Raw genomic sequence first — 23,398 nt, forward strand, 5'->3', positions numbered from 1 at the left:
GAGGTTTATAATTTTAAATTTTAACATTATAGGTCAATTTTAGAAAAGACTTTTTATGTTGCATTATAGGTCGGTTCTAGAACATACTTATCATGTAAGCATCAAGGATAAATTAAATTATATATTTTTAAATTAAATTAAATAAATTACATATTTATAAATATTAGAAAAAAAAAATTAAATATGTTGGAGATCTTTAATTTTAAAATAAAATATCAATATATTAAAATTATATATATTTAATTTTGCATCATATGTCGGTTCTAGAATAGTATCATGTTGCATACTATGTTAAATTTAGGCAGAGGCCAAATCATTTGAAGTATCCCGCGTATTATTCTTCAACTTCACTGTACACCCCGCGTTTTTTTCTTCTTCTTCATTCCGTCAGCGACCCAGCAGCTCTCCTTCCTCAACTCCGGTCACAACAGGGACTTTCACCTCAACTCCGTTCGGAAGCCTCCTTTGTCGTTCACCAGCAGTCTTCGGTCAGGTTAGCCTCTTATTCAATCACCCCATATTTATTCATATATATATCGTATATAAGTTGAGGTTAGGATTGTGTAAATATCATATATATATTTTATGAAGAAAACTGGGTATATGAACCATTAAAGCCGATTAATAGGCTGACACTGAGAGTACATCCCGTTCGTTCCAAATCTCGGTGCGTTTTCTTATGGCAACAACACTACATAACGGAGAAATCTCTCAGATTACTTCTGTGTCCATTTTTTTTTCTAATGTAGAATTAATTAACCTCCTCTTTAACCATGGCTGGTCGCTACGATCACAACCAGTTTGCCGCAGAAGAAGAAGTCAACCCTTTCTCCGTAAGTCTCTGTATGATTCAAACTTATTTGGTGGTTTTGAATTTGAATTGGGCTTTTGAGCCTAGTGAATTCGATTGATTATGGTGGTTAACTTTGGGTGATCACCACTGAAATGGGTTTGGCTTGTTTAAGAGCTGGATTTTACTTTATGGGGTTCTTTTTATCTGTGAATTAAACTGCGTTGTGTGTTTACAGGACTTGAATTTTCACATGTAATTGAAATTTTACATGGTTATTATCATATACAAGAAATCCTTGTGTTGCTGAAATTTCTCGTAGAAATTACAAACTAAGGACCTCAATTTCGTCACTGCAATACCTAAGTGTCTGAATTACTTATTTATGTCGTTTTTCTGGTCTGCTATACCAAAGGGCAGGGTACCCTAATATGATTAGCAAGTTACTATGATCATCAAATGCCATTATTGTAATCACTGAAATATGAATTTGTGTAACCAAAAACTATGTAGAGTGGAGAAGCTTGATAAAAATGGTAGTGGATTTACCATTGGAAAAAGACACTGGGTTTAGCTGTTACTAATATCTAAATGCATGCCTAGTGGCAGAATTCCATTTCATGTTCTTTTTCTTATTCAGAACCCAATGCAAACTTTACTTATTGGTCACGAGCATGGCTCTTTTTTTTGTATTCTTATTAACAATGCTTTTAAGGCAAGTGTTCCCATGGGCGTGTTATACATGATGTTTTTGCTCTTTTACCTTGGTTTGGCTCCTTCCCTATTGGAATTGCGCATATACCATGGTTTTGCTCTTTTGTGATTCTTGTTTTATCTATGTTAGTTTACTCACTATCCCTTCTGAGAGAAGAAAGGGTTAAAAGGAAGATATACAGGCTCTTATTATCTACTTTGGAGTTCTCAAGTATGAGTGTAAATGCATTTTCATTTTTCAGAATCCCGGAACTGCTGCTACAGCCAGAGACTCAAGGTTGTCTCCTCTTCCTCCTGAGCCTGTTGATTTCAATTATGGTCAAGGTTCCACGGTTGATATCCCTATGGATTCGAATAAGGTAGGACCAAATTCTTACTTTGATTGTTTGATGCATAGCAACTATTATATGGGTTTTGTCTAATATTTGTGATGTTATTTTATTTAGGATTTGCGAAAGAAAGAGAAGGAACTCCAAGAAAAAGAAGCTGAATTGAGAAGGTGTGAGCAGGTATCTATCTATTAGCAGATTTATGAACTCTTAATACATGAACATTTTACACATACTTGATTGGTGTTTGAATTTTAGTTCGATCATTATTCATAATGAACCATGGAGTGGTGGATCATTCAAACTGTTTAAGTGTTGGTGCTCCATTTGTTAGTAGGATGTTGGCCTTCAGTACTATGAAGCATACAGTTTGTTTTGGGCCAAAGATATCCTATGTATGTTTGAACATGTGCATAACATTTATGTGTCAGATAATACTTTTTGTCTTTCTTAAAAGTAATATTGATTTCTACACATAGCAATTTCTTGTGATGGTAATTATTTGCTTAAGTGCACCTTCAATGAATTTCATCAGTCTGCTTAATTGTTGAGCATGACCTAAGACGGAGAGAAGAATTTGCAACTCGGGGTAAGTCATCCTGTGTTATTTTCTTCTTCTTTTAGATAGAACTATCCTACATTTGAGTACCATCTTCCATTCTAGTTTTCACAGAAAATATATGGATTCAAAGAAATAAAGAAAAGAAAAGAAAAAAAAAAGTATTTCTCTCTCTCTAGGCCTCGGTCTGGCCTGGCTTCTTCCCAATTGCCTACTCTCTCTTCCAAAGCCCATATCCATAGTTCAGTATGAACTCCATCGATTCGTACAGCTCCAATTGCTGTGATATTTTTGAGGTTTATCGCCAATTCTATGGTAATTTCATACACCCTATTTTATTATTTTTTTTCCCCTCTATTATGTTGGTTGGTTTATAATTCAAGGTTGAATTTGATTTTTTTTTTGTTAATAATAGTAATAGAAATTGAGTTATATTTTTGTTTCTTCTACTTCAGATTGTACTTTTTAAGGGATTTTGTATTTTGGGCTTATAGATTTATATGAGTGGTTTATAACTCTGGTCGATTTCTTCAAGTATGTGATAAGGGAGATGTATTTAATTCTTGTTTGATAATTGTGGGCTGTTTAGTTCATGAGGGACCATAGGTTAGTGTGGAAATATTTTTCTTATTTTTTAGCACTTATAAAAAATGTCATTATGGCTCATAGTTTCTGTAACACCCTACTACGTTAGAGTCGTTACTAAGTGAGTTTTAAAAGAAAATTTGTGCAATGAACTCGCTAACCGAGGTTTTTAAAACAAAAGTGTGACTAAGCAAAAGTTAAGGCTGTAATCTTTAAAAATACGTTGTTTCATTGAAAACTTCCAGTATTTAACGTTTGGGATCCCAAAATAAGATTTGAAAACTATTTGCAACTTAAAATAAGTTTACAGTTGATTAATTAGTAAAATCACAGATTATTACAGCCATTTCTCGAATAAACCCCCAACCAAAGCAGTCAGGCAGGCCAAACATGTACGCGTCGCTTCACGCTCTCCATACTCATGGATGGTTGACTCAATCTTTGCCCTTACCTGCAACACAGAGCACCCGTGAGCCGAAGCCCAGCAAGAAAACTCATACAGTTCATAACATATGCCAATTATACAGTTAACATATCAGACAGTCCACAGATAAACAAGTCATCCATCAGACTAAGCAAACACGGCCATGCCGCCCCAGAAGCCTTACCAAAGCCTGGGGTCTCGGATCTCACTGTAAGGATATCTCATGTATCCATTGGGTCCTACCCTGACTGTAAGCATCCCATATGCTAAGTGTTACTTCCGGCCTCGCTGCCGTTCTCGGCCTTTCGCCGTTCTCAGCTCCATTGCTGTTCTCGGCCTTGCCGCTCTCGGCCTTAGCCGTTCATTGCACTGTAATCACACATATAATACATTTCGAACTAATCATTCAAACATATAATAATTCATTTAAGGTTATGCATTAGCACATAATACAATCTAGGGCCATGCCCTGTAATAACACTATGGGCCCATGCCCTATTCTCGGGTGCTACAGTTTTCTTACCTGTATCCCGAGCTTTCCGATGCACCAAGGCCACAAGCACGGTCCTCTAGCACGAGCCTCTTCGAAATCCTAGTCACAACACACATAAAACACCTTTTAATACTAACCAACCCAAAACCACTTCCCGGGACCAATCCCGCACTCTCGGGACCTCTAATTCCTTAAAACAATACATTGGAACCATCCCCCGAACCCCCGGAGCAAAAGCTCAAAAATGCAAATTTTCAAGTCCTGAAAATGGCCTAGCGCCGCGGCGCTACCCAAGAGGGCCGCGGCGTCCTGCCCAATAGGGCCGCGGCGCCCAGCAAGTCAGAGAGCCTACCCTGACTGGAAACATCCTCGCGCCGCGGCGCCCAAGAACAGGGCCGCGGCGCTCCATCGTGAACTCATAATTTCTGGGTTTTTCTCCTTCAATTCCCTCATCCAAAACACCTCTAAACCAGCCCAAACACATATCTCAACCCCAAAACCAAATTGAAACCTCAAAAGAACCATCTAACAACCTATAGACACTATCATCAAGATCAAAAACACAATCACACCCAAAAATCCACACCTTTGATTTCAACTTCAGAAAATTTAAACCCATAGTTCAAACTTAAATCATGCTTCAATTTCTTGAACCAAAACAGAAACAAGCCTTAAATTTACATAGAATCCTTACCTTGAATGAAGAATCCAACCCTAAGCTTCCTTGATTCATCTCCTAAGTCTCCAAATTTCAGCTCCTTCAACTCCTCTTCTTCTTCTTCTTGCCCTAGCTTTTCCTCTAGCTTTTCTTCTCTCTATTCTTTAACAAAACCAAAATATAACCAGCCCAAACCGAGTACCCCATATAACCCAGCTGCAATTTGTCTAAACCCCTTGCCAAATGACCATTTTACCCTTCCTTAAATTCCCTTTTCTAGCTAAACCTCAAGGGCCTTTTTGTCATTCCTACTTTCTTGCAATTCTACCACTTCTTTCAACCAAACTTGTTACTCTCAATGGTTACCAACAGTAACACAAATTACCATATCGCCAATTACCATTAACTCACAAGAACCCAATTACAAAATCCCCAAAACACCCCTAGGCTCCCTCCGAGCCGAGTATAAAAATCCCGTTGTGACATTTGAGTTAACTAGCTCTCTAGGACCGTCTCGGCACGTGCATCACAATAATGACACCACCCTCACGTGGTCCAAATCACATAATACAATTATCACATAGATGCCCACAGCGGGCTAAAATCACCAATTTACCCCTATCATACAAACGGGGTCCACATGCATATTTATTTCACCTAAACATGCATACTAATCACATATTCATTAAATTCACATAAATTAATGCAATATAACAATTATTACCCTCCAGGCACACTAATCAAGGCTCCAAGCCTTATTAGCAAATTTAGGTCGTTACAGTTTCTTTCCTTCTTTTTTTAATGTATCTCTGCTTCTTCTTTATTAGTACATCTTATTGAGAGTTGGTGTTTTTAAATTTAGTTACTTGAACAGTTGAACCTTGATCACATTTTTATTTATGCTGATTGGTATTTACTGGTCATATGCTTTCAATGTTATCCAAAGTCTGAACCACTTTCAATGTTATGGTTTGAGTATACTGGTTTTCTTAAAATCATACTCTTAAATTTATTTAAAAATTAACAACATCTAAATGTTTATGTTTTTATTGCTTAGTGTCTTTCAACATTTACACACAAATAATGCGAAAACTAAGGAAGTCGCGTGGAGAACTGTTAAGTGTCCTCGTCAACCATTACAATCAGTACAATGTGGATTCTATGTTATGAGGATGATGAAAGACTTCGTGACAAATGAGTTTTCAATGCGATGGCTAACTAGTAACGTAAGTGAAAATATTCATTATTGAAGTTCTAGCTTTACCTTAATATCAAGTATATTAATTCAACTCATGCAATGAATTTTGTTTTAGTGTGGCGGGAAGAAATCTTACAGAAAGGATGAGATCAATGAAGTACGTGAAGAATGGGCACAATGCGTCATGGATTTGATGAGTACTACATAGGTCCACTCACTTTTGTTAACTTAGACTTTTAATGAGATATACTTACAATGTTAACCTAGACTTTCTTGAAGATATACACACTTTTGTTGTCTAACTATAGTTTACAATGCTTATATGAGTCATTTTGTAATTAACTTAAGACTTTTTATTTTGGGTACTTAGTTCAAATTCTAGTATTTTATATTACTGTGATATTTGTTTTGTTTTGTTCAGTTTATTTGTATAAAAAGCAGGATTTTTTTTTGGCATAATACAATTTTTAATAAAAAAAACACCATAAGTTGGTTCTACTAAAACTAACAATAGATGTATACACTATAAGTCGGCTATGAACCGACTTATCATGTTTTACACCAGAGGTCGGTGTGCCACATCGACCTACCATGATTTACACCAGAGGTAGGTGTGCAACTGACCTACCATGGTTTACACCATAGGTCGGTTTGGCGCCAACCGACCTACCATGCTTTTACATCATAAGTCGCTGCATGGGAAGTCAGTTCCCAACCGACTTATGAATATTCAAAAGTCAGTTTTTAACCGACTTATCGTGTAATTTTTGTAGTAGTGATGGTGCCCTTCAAAGCATATGTATTAGACAATGATTTTATGAAATAAATAATTGAGATGAATTTTTTCATGTATTAATTGTTTATTATTATTGTTTGAATAATATTATATGCATATGAGAAAATTTCCTAATTCGTTATTGTGACTACATTCTTGTATTGGTAGGAGAGGATTAAGATTGTAGGGAACAAATTTAAATAGTTCATAGTAAAACAAAGTTATTTGTAATCTTTGGATTAAATATTGTTAGTACGATTCACTAGTATTATAAATGCATGCAATCTAGATTTGAAATACTGATGTTATAGGACATCTTAGTGGAGGTACTTTGTATAATGTGGTTATATAGAACTAGACTTGATATGTTTTTAATACATAGTTTAAGTACAATTTTTTTTATAAGTGTTAATTAAACATATCAATAAGATGATCATATACAAATTGATCTAAATCCTAAAGTTAGTATAAACTCTTGTTTATGTTATTTGAGTCATTTGATTCATTATTTTTGGTTTGTCAAAATGATCAGGTTGAAAACTTTTGTTTTGGGGACTCATTGATGTAAGTGGATCGAGACATAGTATACATATATAGAATCTATACCTTTCTGAGATGAATTGAATAATGCTTCCCTTAAGGGTTAGTTTACAGATATTGAATCATTAATAGATGGTTGAATTGTATGTAATGATTAAATTGATGGACATACTATGTAAATAAATGTCTATAATTGCAAGAATGCAGTCTCATATTTTTAATGGGATAATATTGAGATTAATAAAATAAGGTTGTTATATTAAAGAAATTTGATTAATAATCTAAATTTATTGGAGTTTGAAATTATAGATCCATAAGTCATCGATGTGGCTCTATCAACATTGTTCAAGGTAAGAGTTGAAACTAGGATTAAATCACTGGAAGGGCATATTTGGAATAAATTTGTTCATCAAGGTAAATATGTAATTGAGATTAATTAATTAATTATAAATTTTTGAAATAATTTAATTATAATTTTTGAAATTATTATTAAGTAGTAATTATAATTTTCATAATTATTTTTTAATTAATTAGTTTTTATTTATTTAAAAATGAGATTTTAACACTATTGCCCCTTGAATTAATCGTGATTTGTCAATTTGGTCCTGAGTTTTTTCTTTTTTTTTTGAAATTAAATCCTTGTGTTTGTTAAATAGTATCAATTCACCACAATTCTCTTAACTATTGTGAAAATGTAATAGAGATATACCCATGTGAGTCTCACAAGACTAATACTAAGGGCAAAATCGTCTTCACATTAGCCCACATTTTTTCTACTCTAATATTTTCATCTTCTTGTACGGACTGTTCATCTCTCTTAGTGTTTAAACACGTGTAAGAAAAATTAGCAATACCAAAAATCCCCATTTGAAGTTTATGATTAATAGATGGCAAGGCTTCGTGACAAAAGAAGGGAAAAGCCAATATATGGTAAGATGCTTCATATTTTTTTTCTCTCAATAACTTTGAATTCTTATTTGTTTTTGAGTTATTTTATCTAATGATTTTATAATTTAAAATTTTGAGGATAAGGAATTAGGAGGAAAAATGATAAAATTATAATACAGAATTAATTAATGCAGTGTAGTTTAGGTCATGTATAAAAACTCATAATTCATTATTATCTTTGAATGTATATTCTATTTCACTATTTTTTATTATAGAAAACTCATAACTTATTATATGGTAGATTGTATATGTTATTCCTCTCTTTCTTATTTTTATTATTTATATAATATAATATATATTTATATATCATGTTCAATATCTTATCTCACTTTCTCTGTCTGTCTTTAAGATGTTCCTTATGTTATTATTTGAGAATTGTTTTGTTCGCTAAAATATAGGAGGAAATGCAGAAGTTGAAGAAAAAAGTTAGTGAAATGAAGCATTAAATGTGAATTGTGGAGCAGAGATTGATTGGAACATTTGAGACTGAATATGGGAGTACTGTATTATTGTGAAATTTATTTTGTGCAAAGTAGTATAATTATTGTGACTCTTTCTTGTTGTAATTGGGGAAATATACACGTTTTCTTTCTTGCAGTCCCCTTTTTGCTTTGGTGATAGATATTGTGTTGATTTAAATACTAAAACATGTAGCTACAGAAGATGACAACTCAATGGAATACCATGTTCTCATAGTATAAGTTGTGTAATTTAATTTTCTAGTGCTGTAATTTTTTTTGTGCAAAATTGTGTAATTTTCTAATAATACGACACATTTATTCGTCCTGGTATAATCCTAGCTTCTAGATCACTTTTCCCTGTCTCTACGCATGTAGAGTATGAACCGAGCATAAATAATGAGCTCAAGTCTAAATCATGAGTGAGATCATTCTATTAAAGTCTCCTCCGAGCGCAGTCATCCATGAACAAGCCAGTCCCCAATTAGATAGCCCAATCCTCATTCCAGATCTCATTATTATAGTCTTCTCCTCTAGCATTGAGAGTAGGACTTTCTCCTTTCTTGTGTATTTTTCAAGTCTGATTAAAGTCCATCTAACCCTGTCTTGGTTATTGTGAAGAGGAAAACATGAGCAATCTGACAACAATTATCAGCTCTGGCCCGACCATCAAAAAGGCGAGGTTCACAATGAAGGACGTGTTTGGGGCATGAGGTTTGTCTACTCGGTCCTAGCCTTAAGGCAAAGAATTGTCTCCAGCTCCATAAGCTGACCCTCTTGCTGGTCCCTTAGCCTCTATCCCAGGTCCTCAAGTGGTGGTGGGCAAATTCCTTCCTCCATACCGGGGTCAAGTTCATATCCTAGCAGTGATGTGGTAAGCCACACCAATCAACTATCAGTACGCGAACTGGATTAGATAGAGACGTTTGACTCTGAGAACGTGAAGCATTCAGCCATGGGGATGCAATTGTTCGTGAGTTTTTTTTTCTACACCACTTTTTTTACTTGCATACTCTATACTCTGTTTAACCTTCAGCTATATCACCTTGGACATTCATTCCTTGATCAAATTCGGGCAGGAGACAAGATCAGGGCTAGGATGGAACAGGCTGAAAAGGAAAAGGCTGATTTCGATAAGAAGTACCACAAACTCGAGGAGATGAATTCCCAGCTCAGAGAGGCGTATAATAAACTCTAGGCGAAGCTTGATACAACCCAGTTCAATGAAAAAAGCACCAAGAAGAAGGCCCTCGAGGTGGTCAAAGCTCGGGATGAGCTCCAAGCTAAGGTTGATGGCCTCCAGGTTAAGGTGGATGACCTCCAGGCCAAGCTACATTCGACCGCGGATGACAAGTTCTACCAGGTCTGGTGCTTCATCCAAGATTGCTGACTTATCATTTCTAGAGGCAAAAATGTGGGCTCATTATCATGCCAAGTTCTAGGACCGTCTGGCCAAGGAACCCTCTGAGACTTATGAGGCATTTGGAGTTGTCAAAGATGGTGAGGAGAACAAGGAAGGGCGAGCTGCTGGGACTAAAGGTTGAGGAGCCTCTTAACTATTTTTGTTTTTATTGTTTTTTTAATTTTTGAGATTTTTTTAATTCCCCTTGTAATTAGTCCTTCAAGGCCAAGACATTTTTTCCATTTGAGCTTTGTTCAAGGTTAATATCCTCATTCTAAATTTACTCTTTTTGAGTCTTTATACTATTCCATTCTATCATACAGTGTTCTCGAATTTTATACACATGCATAGTCATAGGAATTATTTTACATCGGAGTATTTTTAGAACCTTATGCTTAATAGCTGACCAGTTAGTTCTTCAGGTCATGTACCTAGTTAGATCAAGGATTTTAATAGATTGGTAGCTTACCTATTATTATTTAGACCTTATACCTAGTTAAATCCAGGGTGTTATTACTTGGATTCCTCCTGTTGAACTTAGTTAAATTAAGAATTGTTATGTAAACTTGGGCTTTTAATTAAGCTACCAAATTATTTACTTCCAAATTCTATATTACAGAATTTTTCAAAGACTTATTACTTTTTTAGAATCATTACTATGGGTATCAACCCCTTAAGTGATCATAATTTATGAATATTCTTGGTTGCATTGAGAGGGTTATCATATAAAAATATAGGGAAATTTGGTACTGTGTTTAAATTACACAGCAACCATTGAATTCATTTTATTACATAACAAAAAATTGAAAATAAACGGCCTTTATAATCAAGCCTAACAATTGGACCTAAAAATAAAACTTGGACTACACACTTATTCACAATAATACTTCAGATGTAATGCGTTCCAAGTTCACAAAATTCCTCCGTTCAATCAAGCTAATTTAAATGTTCATTCCCATAGAATTTCCACGATCTGATAGGGTCCTTCCCAGTTCGATCCTAGTATGCCATCTTTAGGGTCTTTATTTGCCAAACACAGCCCATCAATACCAAATATCCTAACTTGAACTTCCTTTCTTTAACTTTTGAATTAAATACCGAGTTACTTTCTACTGGTAATGCGTGAGACGAATCTGTGATTCTTCTCGACATTCTTCAATTAGATCTAGAGATGCTTGTAGTAGGTCATGGTTTCTCTTCTGGTTGAATGTCCTTTGCCTGTGTGATGTCACTAGGGCTTCGACTGTGAGCATTTCCTCACTTCCAAAGGTCAATAATAATGATGAATGATCTTTAGATGTGCGGTGAGAGGTTTTGTATTCCGAAAGTACTTGCGGGAGTTGTTCAGGTCACATCCCTTTTACATCCTCCAACAACTCCTTTAAGCTTTCCTTTAGGGTATTATTTACGGCTTCCACCTGTTCATTAACCTGTGGATATGCCATTGAGGGAAAACTCTTAATAACCTCGTACTTTTCACAAAAGTTTGTGAACAGATCGCCATCAAACTGAGTCCTATTATCTGATACGATTTCCCTTGGGAGTTCGTAGCGGAAAATTATGTTCATTACAATGAATCAAGTACTATTTTCAAGGTTATTGTTGCTAATGGCTTTGCTTCAGCCCACTTCGTAAAGTAGTCCACAGCGACCACATCATAGCAAACTCCACCTTTCCCCGTTGGCAAAGACCCAATCAAATCTATTCCCATATGGAAAATGGTCAAGGTGATGAGACCATTGCTAGCTCGACAGGTACAACCTGAGCTATTGTTGAGGAACACTAGCATTTATCACACTTCCAAAGACACGAGGCTGATTCTTTATTCATGGTAGGCCAGAAATCCTGCCTACCTTCATGGCTAGATTTTCCCCCAACGTGATCTCTAAAATATACCATCATGGACTTCCTCTAGAATAGCATGGGCTTCCTCTAGTGAGATACACATAAGCAAGGGAAAATAATGACCTCGCCTGTAGAGGATTCCTTTGACCAGTCTTCTGCATCGTTACGATCTTCAGGTAGTCTTTCAGAAGGGAGGTAATCTAGGATTGGAGTCATCCAGGTCGACGTTGCATGAATTAGCTCGATATTTTCTGATTATCCTTCTATTCTCGGCTTTCGAAGGAATTCAACCTGAACTATGTTCAACGTGTTCACTTCCTTGGGTGTGCCAAGTCGAGCTAACTTGTCCGCATTGGTGTCCTGTTCGTGGGGAAGATGCTCAATAGAGTAAAACTCAAAATCTAACAATTTTCCCTTTACTCTAGCTAGGTAAGCAGCCATCTTGATTTCACACGACTAGTATTCTCCTAATACTTTGTTCACCATGAGTTGTGAATCACTGAAGCACTGGATGGACTTTGCTTTTAACTCCTTGGAAATTTGAATTCTAGCTAGCAATGCTTCGTATTCAGCTTCATTATTTAAGGTGCTAAATCCAAACCTTAAAGCAGTATGGAAGCAATGTCTTTTTGGTGTAGCTAGATTGATTCCAGCTCCTGCACCATTCTCATTAGATTACCCATCCACAAATAGTTTCCATAATTCTTGCACAGGTGCCCTCATAGGTTCATCCTAAAATCCTGTGCATTTGGCCACAAAATAAGCTAAGGCCAGCCCCTTGATGGATGACCGTGGTTTATACAAAATTTTGAACTAGCTATGTTTGGTGGCCCAGTTTAACAATTGACCCAATGTTTGAGGTTTTAAAAAATCTGCCTTAAAGGATGATCGATTCAGGCGATCACGCAAATCAGATTGTGACTCGTACCGAGGGCTTTGTGCTGAACTCAACTGATTTCTTAGGTCGCCCTCAAACCTACCACTAAGAAGAATTTCGGTCCAGTAACTCCCATTTGCGAAGCTTACAGCTCATGGTTGGGGCTGAGGATCTAGATTTTCAACACGTGTGTGTGGGATGTAAGTATTGGCAGATGGGGGAGGATCTCTCCTACTGTCTCCATAAGCTGGAATGTCTCGTGTAGGACGAGGTGGCATCGGATGTCTTATAGGTAATGGGGGATGCCTTATTGGTGAGGCAATCCTTGTTCCATCAGGGCGGACTAAATTAGCCCGCCTATGTTCTACTCCATTGTCTCTAGTTCTCTGAGCATGATGGTTCAATCGTGATGTAGGAGGGTTTGTTGGAACATTTTGTCTTTGTGAGCCTGTCCTAGTCCCTTCTCGTGGATTGCTAGGGGCATTTCTAGGGACCTATAAAGGAGGCACCAAACTTGGGGTTGCAGTTCTAACCAACCAACTAACATGTTGATGACCCTTATGAGGGCCACTGGGTTGAGCATTTTAGTGATCACGCCCTGTAGGTACAGAACTTGGGGTGGTAGTCAGGACTGATTGACTTGGTTTGGATTGATTATTCCTGTGGGACTTGTGAGACCCACTTTGCCTCTTTCCGACATTAACGTCGGTTGCAAGAGGGGGTAACCGAGCGAAAACGTCCTCAATATACCTGTTTGCCTTAGCAAGATGGCTTCTCAATTGCATGTTTTCCAAATCGATGGCAGTTAGGTAGCCTGGATTTCAGTGGCAATGACACCGAACTCCCAGTGTCGCCATGACTCGTCGGTTGTTTTCCCAAAGGCTGCTGGATCTCAGGGCCATGTTCATTCGAAACAGCGTTATGATGGGCCTCCTGCCCACCAAGCTATTCTATCTCATTATCGTGCATTGAGTGAGTGAGCACCATGATGAGAATCGACTGGGATCTTAATGAAGCACTAATGTCCCTCTCAATGAAAGCACCAAACTGTTGACGTGTTTTTTCGCCAACAGTGTATTAAGAAATAATTAGGTAGATTAGTGTTTAATAAATCGTAATGAAAAATAAATGAATTCACTCAAGAACCCAGAATTTTTACGTAGTTCAGTGGTTAAAATCCACCTAATCCACGAGTCTATATTATTGTTGTTTCTCTCTCCCTACTTTGGCAGAGTTTTGGTATTATAGAATTAATGGTCCCTTTTCCTGTCCAATATTCCCAGTATTTATAAGGGAATTTCATGGACAAGTTTGGGTAACCGCATGAGTCAATCACGCATTTACATAATTATTACATTTAATACGAATAATTCCCATTTATATTGGGATATGATTTGATCACAAGGTAAATGTACTCCTAATATTTGGGCTATAAATATGACAACCTGGTCATAAATATACGTATAATGGGATCCCGAGTCTCTAGGGATCCGCGGGTATGAAATATACTAGAACTACCATGAGCTAGATATCTCCTCCAAGCTCGTGCTTCGACAGCTATTTTAATATTCTGAGCTCGCATTTCACAGCCTTCGTATCCCTAACTCAGGTTAAACCCAGGACGCCTAATCACCACGCGTGACCACATGAAACTTGAGTTGTCCACGTGGATAATAAGCAGAGATCATTCCCTTGGTTATTTCTCAACTATACCCGAGCTGAGTGAATGAACTCGGGCTAAAATTAGGGTACAATAGTAATCATGCTCATTAGTTGGGCCTGAGCCCTAATCACATTTACATTTAACAAACAGGCCAAGCCTCATTGATAATACATTAATAGTTGGGCCAAGCCCTAATCATACATTTCACATATCGGGTGCTGTTTTCTTACCTCAATCTTCGTACAGGTAGTGGAACGACCCCGAGAGCTGATCCTGACCTGAGCCTGGCGGAAACCCTAGTTACTACAAAAGTATACATTCATCAGGACTTGACCCTAGAACCTGAGTTCCAAACCGAACTCTAAGTCTTATAACCATGGTTCTCAGTTAACGGGCCACTAAAAACGTCCCCCAAGCCCCCAAACAAGCTCCCAAATCAGATTCCCAAGACCCCAGGGCCTAGCCCTAAAACTAAAAAATTAGGCATTTCGAGGCCCCTTGTAACGACCCAAATTCGCTAATAAGGCTTAAGGGCCTTGATTAGTGTGCCTGGAGGGCATATTGGGATTTATGTGTGACTTTAATGAGTAAAATGCATGGTTATGATTTAAAGCATGTTATATGACTATTTGGCTATTTGAGATGCATGACTATGTGTATTAGTATGCATGTAGGCCCTGATTGTGTTAGAAGGGCATAATTGTAATTTTGGCCATTTTGGGCATAACTGTATTGATATGTGATGATTGTCGAGACCACATTGTTATGTGGATGTACCTGTGATTTGTGACTCGAGACGATCCTAGAGATCAGACTAGCGGTAAAGTCATGGCGGGGATTTATACCCGGCTCGGGGCGAGCCTGGGGGTATAAATAGGAATTTAATGAGTATATTAGGGTCTATTTTGATATCGAGGAATATTATTGGTGATTATTCAGGTATTGGGAAGCAACGGGAAAATATTAGATACACTTGAGGAATTAGCGGGAATTGGGTAAAATGACTAAAATGGCCCTACGTGGACAAAAAGGTTTAGAATTAGTAGGGAGGGCATTTTGGTCAATTGGCTTCTTAGAGATAAGTTTATTTGGGCTTTATATACTTAGTGGGATTGATAGAGAGAGTGAGATGGCTGTGGAAAGAAAGAAAAAGGAAGAAAAAAAAGAAAAGAGAGAAAAACAGAGTGTTTTCCTTTCAAAAGGGGCGGTTTGTGGTTCTCCCACCATTTCCCTTCATTTTTCTTGGAGCTAAGCTCAATGGAGAGCTAGGATAGGCTGAGCATCAAGGATCCTAAGCTAGACTTGAAGATTGTCAAGGGATTAGCAAGAACACATCAATGATTGAGGTAAGTTTTTAGAGTTTTCAGTTTTAGGGTTTGACTAGTTTGAGCTATGCATCTAAGCTGAATTGATGGGGATTTTAGGGGAATTCATGCCAAGATTGAGAAGAAGCAAGCTAAGGAGGCCTAGGAATTGAATCAAAGTCGAAAGTGCATCAACGGTATGAATTCTAAGCCTTTAACTTTGATGTTTGACTGAACTTCTGGGTTTAGGGTTAATCATGGTAAATTTTGAGATTTGGGATGAATGTTCTTGGGTTTTGAGGATTTGGGATGCTTGGGATGAGTGGAGAGTGTTTATAAGCCTGATTTTGAGTTTGGTATAGATTTGAGGAATTTTGGGTTGAGATTGGCTCAAAGAAATCGCAGAAAAAAGAAGATGGGAGTTGCCTGCCTGCAACTAGCGCTACAGCGCTAGTCTTTGGGCGCTGTAGCGCTAGGCCCTGTTTCTGGGGATGCCGGTTCTGCTTGTAGCGCTATAGCGCCCTCTTTAGACCGTTGTAGCACTACCCTGTTCCCAGAAAGGGGTTTTTGGGTTATTTTTAAGGGATTTTGACCTAGGGTTCGGGGTTCGATTCCACCATCTTGTTTTGTGGATCTAGGACTTCCCGGGGGCTCGGGATTGGTCCCGAGGCTAGGTTTTCGGACTTGAGGTTCGGTGATGACTTTGACCTATGGCTATGTTTAGGTGTGCGCTAGGGCTCGAGTGGGATCGTGCTCAAGGAGTCAAGTGATGAAAGCTATCAAATTGACAAGTAAGAAAACTATAGCACCCGTAGGACAGGGCATGGGCCCATAGTGTGATTGCAGGGCACGGCCCTATATTGTATTACATGTTAGGGTGCAGACTTAATTGAATTGATATATCATTGAATGTTATTTGAGTTATACTATTTATGATTATAGTAAGAATGAATGGCAAAAGAGCCAAGAACGGCAACGGAGCCGGGGACGGCAAAAGAGCCAAAACGGCAAGGAGCCAAGAACGGCAAGGGAGCCGAGAACGGTGAAAGGCCGAGAACTGCAGTTGGGCCAGAAGTAACACTTAGCACGTGAAGTGCTTGTAGACAGGGTGGGACCCTAATGGATACAGGGGATATCCTTACGGTGAGGACCGAGACCCCAGGCTTTGGTAATGCTTCTGGGACGGCATGGCCGTGTTTGTTTAGTCTGATGGAATACTTGTTTATCTGTGGATTATCTGATATGTTAACTATATAAATCGCATATGTTATGTACTGTATGAGTTTTCTTGCTGGGCTTCGGCCCACGGGTGCTCTGTGTTGCAGGTAAGGGCAAAGATTGAGTCAACCAGCCATGAGTACGGAGAGCGTGAAGCGACGCGTACATGTTTGGCCTGCTCGACTGCTTTGGTTGGGGGTGTTTTCAAGAAATGGCTGTAATAATCTGTGATTTTAATAATTAATCAACTGTAAACTTATTTTAAATTGTAAATAGTTTTCAAACCTTATTTTGGGATCCCAAATGTTAAACACTAGAAGTTTTCGATGAAACAACGAAATTTTAAAGATTACAGCCTTAACTTTTGCTTAGTCACACTTTTGTTTTAAAAACCTCGGTTAGCGAGTTCATTGCACATTTTTCATTTTAAAACTCACTTAGTAACGGCTCTAAGGAAGTAGGGTGTTACACCCATGACACGGTCGTGCCCCTCAACTCAAGCCCCCCAAATCGAATCTAATTTCCTCTTTTTGGGACACTAGTGCGGTCGTGTTAGGTCCCCAGAACCTAAAAATATGCCAAGAATTGATGTTCTTCCCCAAATCGTAAACTTACAATTTCCAATCAATATCAGTCCTCAATTTCGACCAATCTAGATGCTTTTAGCATAATTCTAGCCACAGAAACCCTACTCTAAGCCTAAGCAACAAAACATACTAATCAAACCATCACAACACCCTTTGAAACCTCAAACTAAGAATCACAATCACAAAAACCCAAAACACCATTGAAATGTGAGGGAACCAGAGGTTTACCTTGATTTCTTTGCCACAATTCAAATCCTGGTTGGAATCCTCTAGTTTGGTAGCTCTAAACTCCTTAGCAAGCTTAATTTCCCCTTCAATCCCTTCCAAGATTTCACTTTGGCCTAACTTGAAAATACCCTCGAGTGAGCTCCCAAAATGCTTCAACAATAGAGAATAGAATGAGGGAATAAACGTGTAAGACCCCTTCTATAACGCCCTGGATAGCCAAGACCGCTACACTGTGTGTGTTTATAAAAATGTCAGACTTGCTAATCAAGTCATTTAATTAAAAACATGTTACCGAAACTATAATGGAACTAGGGTTAAAAGATTTTGGTCTCAAACGTTGCATTTCTTATAAATAAACATTTTCTGTTTACACGGGATCCCAAAATTAATAGAATTAAAACCATTTACAAAAGATTCGAGATTTAATTACAGTATTAGCCATACTAAGGAAAAATAGACAGTTAAGCAATCCCTATCCTGATCCATTCCTCGGCCATGGTGACCGAACAACTGACTATGTATATTCTGCCCCGCAGCCCTCCACCTCAGGGTTGGTCTAACTTGCCTTTGCCATTACCTGCACCACGTAGCACCCGTGAGCCAAGGCCCAGCAAGAAAACACAATAACAGAGCATAAGCAGTCAACAGACAATCCAATATCTCATTGCACATAGGCATGTTCTCAATCATATAAGCATTCATGATAATCAAGTATTCAGCATACTAAACATATCAACTCATATCAATCACCAATTTACAAATGATAACTAGGGTTAGCACCCTCAAGCCGCACCCTCTGTTTATCCCACTGACTTCGGCCCGCTTAAACCGAGCTCAGTGAATATTAAGTTGTCCTCGGCTACCAGTGGCCAAGTCGTGCCCTGTGCGCAAATATTGTATACGGCACCCTTAGGTCGTCTATCACATGTCCCATGGCATAATACCATCATTGACATTATATAGATTTGGGAGCACTTAGTCCCATCACAAACAAAATACTGAGTGTAGTTTTCTTACCTTTAAATTTACTAGCTTCGTTTACTTTGATCCTTGAGCATGATCCCTCTTGAACCCTAGCGCGCACCTAGTCACAACCACAGGTCAGAACCATCACCAAACCTCAAGTCCAAAACCTAACCTCGGGACCAATCCCGAGCCCTCGGGAAGCTCTAATTCCACCAAACGGGGTGGTGGAATCGAACCCCGAATCCCCGGGCAAAAACCCTTGAAAATAACTCAAAAACCCTCTTTTGGAAGCAGGGTAGCGCTACAGCGCTCTTTGGAGGGTGCTACAAGCATAACCAAAATCCCCCAGACAACCAAGCCTAGTGCTACAACGCCCAAAGGCTAGCGCTGTAGTGCTAGTCACAGAACCAGCACCCCTGCATTTTTCCTTCCTGCGATTTCCTCGAGCCAACCCTTACCAAAACTTTTCCAATCTTCAACCAAACTTAAAAACAAGCTTATCAACACATTCCACTAAGCATAAAACCTCAATTATGCCTATCTTTATATGCCAAATGACCACAATACCCTCCCCTTTAATTTTAAATCCTTTAATCCACTTAGGGGAATTTTGGTCATTTTACCCAACTCCCGCTAATTCCTCAAGTGTCTCTAATATTTTCCGCTTACTTCCCGATAGCTAATTAATCACCAATTATATTCCTCGATGTCAAAATAGGCCCCAATATATTCTCTAAATTCCCATTTATACCCCCAGGCTCGCCCCGAGCCGGGTATAAATCCCCGCCGTGACTTTTTCGCCAACCTGCTCACTAGGATCGTCTCGAATCACAGATCACAAATATATCTACATAATAATGTGGTCTCAACAATTATCACATATATATACAGTTATGCCCACAACGGGCCAAAATAGGGCCTACATGCATACTGGTACACATAGCCATGCATCTCAAATATTCAAATAGTCTTATAGCATGCTTTTAAATCATTAAATCACATATATTTCAATTATGCCCTCCCGGCACACTAATCAAGGCCCTTAAGCCTCATTAGTAAATTTGGGTCGTTACAACTATCCCCTCCTAATGAGAATTTTATCCTCGAAATTTACCTGAATAACTCGAGATACTGATCCCGCATCGCTGTCTTAAGCTCCCAGGTCGCCTCCTCGACCTTACTATTCCTCCACAACACTTTAACAAGAGGAATCGTCTTATTCTGCAATACTTTATCTTTCCGATCCAAGATCTGAACCGGTTGCTCTTCATAAGCCAAATCTGTCTGTAACTCTAAATCTTCATACCTCAAGACATGAGTTACATCCGAGACGTACTTCCCAAGCATAGAAACATGAAATACAACATGAACTCCAGACAACGATGGTGGCAAGGCCAACCTATAAGCCACCTGACCAATCCTTTCCAGGATCTCAAACGGTCCAATGAACCTAGGACTTAGCTTGCCCTTCTTTCCAAACCTCCTCACCCCTCGCAGAAGTGAAACTCGAAGGAACACGTAGTCCCCAACCTGGAACTCCATGCCCCTATGCTTAGGATCAGCATAGCTTTTCTATCTTCTCTGAGAGGCTAACATTCTAGCTCGGATCTTTTCTATAGCTTCACTTGTTTTCTGAACCATATCTGGCCCCAAATACTTCCTCTCACCCATCTCATCCCAATGAATAGGCGATCTACACTTCCTCCCATACAACATCTCATAAGGAGCCACTCCAATCGTTGACTGATAACCATTGTTATACGAAAATTTAATCAACGAAAGGTACTTACTCCATGAACCCTCAAAGTCAATCACACACGCTCTGAGCATATCCTCCAATACCTGAATCGCCCTCTCGGACTGTCCGTCAGTCTGAGGATGAAAGGCTGTACTAAACTTCAACTGAGTTCCCAAAGCTTTCTGCAAACCACTCCAAAACTTGGAAGTGAGGATAGGATCCCGGTCTGACACTATAGACTTAGGAACCCCATGGAGACGGACGATCTCTCTCACATACAACTTACCATATTGGTCCACAATATATGTCGATTTCACTGGAAGAAAATGGGCTGACTTGGTGTACCTATCCACTATCACCCACACCGAGTCATGAAGCCCCACCGTCCTGGGTAATTCTCCCACAAAGTCCATAGTAATGTCCTCCCATTTCCACTCGGGAATACCCAAAGGCTAAAGCAACCCTGTTGGTCGCTGATGCTCAGCTTTCACCTGCTGACAGGTTAAACATCTGGCTACGTACTCCACCACATCCTTCATCATCCCGGGCCACCAATATAACGTCCGTAAATCTTGGTACATCTCCGTGGTACCCGGATGAAGTGGTACGGCGTTGTATGAGACTCATCTAGTATCTCACGTCCGATCCCCTCATCACTTGGAATACATATCCGTCCCTGATACCGAAGCAAACCAACCTCAGATATAGAATAGTCCTTAGCTACTCTCGCTAAGACATTCTCCCTAATCCCTTATAACTGAGCATCTGCCAACTGTCCTTCTCTGATCCGTTCTAGCACGGTCGACTGCAGAGTAATATTGGCCAAACGACCTACCACCAATTCTATCCCCGCTCTGACCATCCCATCGGCTAACTCCCTTGAGATCCGAATGGAACTATATAACTGACCTGGACCTCTCTGACTCAATGCATCTGCCACCACATTGGCTTTCCCCAGATGGTAAAGAATATCACAATCATAGTCCTTTACTAACTCCAGCCAATGCCTCTGTCTCATGTTCAGGTCCTTCTGTGTAAAGAAATACTTCAGACTCTTATGGTCAGTGTATACCTCGCACTTCTCCCCATACAAATAATGTCGCCAAATGTTCAGTGCGAATACCACCGCTGCTAGCTCCAAATCATGGGTAGGATACCGCTGCTCATACTCCTTTAGCTGTCGTGACGCATATGCTATAACCTTCTCATTCTGCATCAACATACAGCCTAAACCCAATCTCGATGCATCACAGTAAACAACAAACTTCTCTTCCCCCGAAGGAAGACTCAACACAGGCGCTGTAATAAGTCGTCGCTTTAGCTCTTGAAAAATGTCTTGGCACTTGTCTGACAAGATAAACTTCAAATTCTTCCGTGTCAATTCTGTCATCGGTGCCGCTATCTTCGAGAAGCCCTCTACAAACCGTCTGTAGTAACCTCCCAAACCCAGAAAACTCCGCACCTCCGAGGCGTTCCTTGGCCTCGTCCAATCCTAACTGCCTCTACCTTAGATGGATCAACCTTAATCCCATCTGTACCCACTATATGTCCAAGGAATGTCACTTCTGGTAGCCAAAATTCACATTTCTTAAACTTGGCGTACAACTGTTGCTCCTTCAACCTCTGAAGAACCTGTCGAAGATGAAGCTCGTGCTCTGCCTCTGAGCTGGAATACACTAAGATGTCGTCGATGAAGACAATAACGAACTAATCCAGAAAATCCTTGAACACCCTGTTCATTAGATCCATAAAGGCTGCTGGGGCATTGGTCAATCCAAACGACATGACCAGAAACTCGTAGTGCCAATACCGCGTTCGGAAGGTCGTCTTCAGTATGTCCCATCCTTGATCCTCAGCTGGTGATAACCAGATCAAAGATCAATCTTTGAGAACACCGTCTTACCCTGCAGCTGGTCGAACAAGTCATCAATCCTTGGTAGGGGATACTTATTCTTGATAGTTAACTTGTTCAATTCCCGGTAGTCTATACACATTCTCAAAGTCCCGTCCTTCTTAACAAATAAGACTGGAGCACCCCATGGCGAGTAACTAGGCCTGATAAACCCTAAATCCAGAAGCTCCTGCAGCTGTATCTTCAATTCTTTCAATTCCACTGGTGCCATCCTATATGGTGCCCTCGACACTAGCTCTGTCCTTGGCGCCAACTCAATGACAAACTGAATTTCTCTACGCGGCGGCAACCCTAGCAAGTCCTCAGGAAACACATCTAAGAACTTGCAAACCAATCTGGTCTCTCCCGGTCATACTGGTGAAACCCTGGTGGTATCCACCACACTAGCCAGAAAGCCTATGCATCCACCTTGTAACAAGTCTCTGGCTCTCAACGCCGATATCCTAGGTACGTGGGATCCATGCACCGCTCCTACAAAAACAAAGGGATCCTCGCCCTCTGGCTCAAAAGTCATCATCTTCTTCCTGCAATCAATGGTAGCTCCATATCTAACCAACCAATCCATACCTAGAATCATATCAAATTCCTCCATACCCAACTCAATTAAGTCTACTGATAACTCCCTACCATCAACTATCACTGGCAGTGCTCTAATCCATCTCCTAGATACTACCAGTTCCCCTGTAGGCAAAATAGTCCCAAACCCTGAAACACAATACTCACTAGGTCTACACAGTCTATCAATCACCTTACTAGAAACAAACGAGTGTGTAGCACCAGAGCCAATCAATACAGTAAAAGGAGTGCCAGCACTAGAAAGCTGACCTGTCACTACCGAGGGACTAGCCTCGGCCTCCGCCTGCGTCAGGGTGAACACTCGAGCTGGAGTCAAGCTGTCCACCTTCCCCGCATCTCCCTTCTTCACTATCGGGCAATCTTTCTTGAGGTGTCCCACCACCCCGCACACATAACAGGCCTTAGCCCAATATTTGCCTGGATGGCGTCTTCTGCACCTTGTGCACTCAGGATAAGTCCTCCATGAATCAGCGCCTCCCTGACGGCCACCCTGAGTACCCCGACCTCTCCTATCAGGACCAGGAGCGATTGAAGCCTCAGGGGTCTTCCTCTTAAAATTACTGGGGCCTCCGCCCCTACCTAAACCAGAATATGGAGGCATCGCCCTGCGG

At 39.6% G+C, this 23,398-nt stretch overlaps 1 protein-coding gene across 1 annotated transcript; it reads left to right on the forward strand.

The window, feature by feature from the left end:
* The first annotated feature begins 323 nt into the window (after positions 1 to 323).
* LOC133801276 (uncharacterized) lies at positions 324 to 6,092 on the forward strand. Its single transcript, XM_062239450.1, has 6 exons — positions 324 to 493; positions 750 to 833; positions 1,747 to 1,863; positions 1,951 to 2,003; positions 5,610 to 5,778; positions 5,866 to 6,092. The coding sequence occupies exons 2-6, from the start codon at positions 774 to 776 to the stop codon at positions 5,956 to 5,958; spliced, it is 492 nt and encodes a 163-aa protein (XP_062095434.1). The 5' UTR covers positions 324 to 493; positions 750 to 773; the 3' UTR covers positions 5,959 to 6,092.
* Positions 6,093 to 23,398: the final 17,306 nt, after the last annotated feature.

The sequence above is a fragment of the Humulus lupulus genome, chromosome 9 (genome assembly GCF_963169125.1).
Source record: "Humulus lupulus chromosome 9, drHumLupu1.1, whole genome shotgun sequence".
NCBI lineage: Eukaryota > Viridiplantae > Streptophyta > Magnoliopsida > Rosales > Cannabaceae > Humulus > Humulus lupulus.

Bases quoted from the DNA above. Each gene is read 5' to 3' on its own strand.
- LOC133801276 (XM_062239450.1), top strand. From the start codon at position 774: ATGGCTGGTCGCTACGATCACAACCAGTTTGCCGCAGAAGAAGAAGTC. The intron at 834-1,746 runs GTAAGTCTCTGT...TTCATTTTTCAG, and splicing joins AAGAAGTCAACCCTTTCTCC to AATCCCGGAACTGCTGCTAC. The intron at 5,779-5,865 runs GTAAGTGAAAAT...ATTTTGTTTTAG, and splicing joins TGCGATGGCTAACTAGTAAC to TGTGGCGGGAAGAAATCTTA.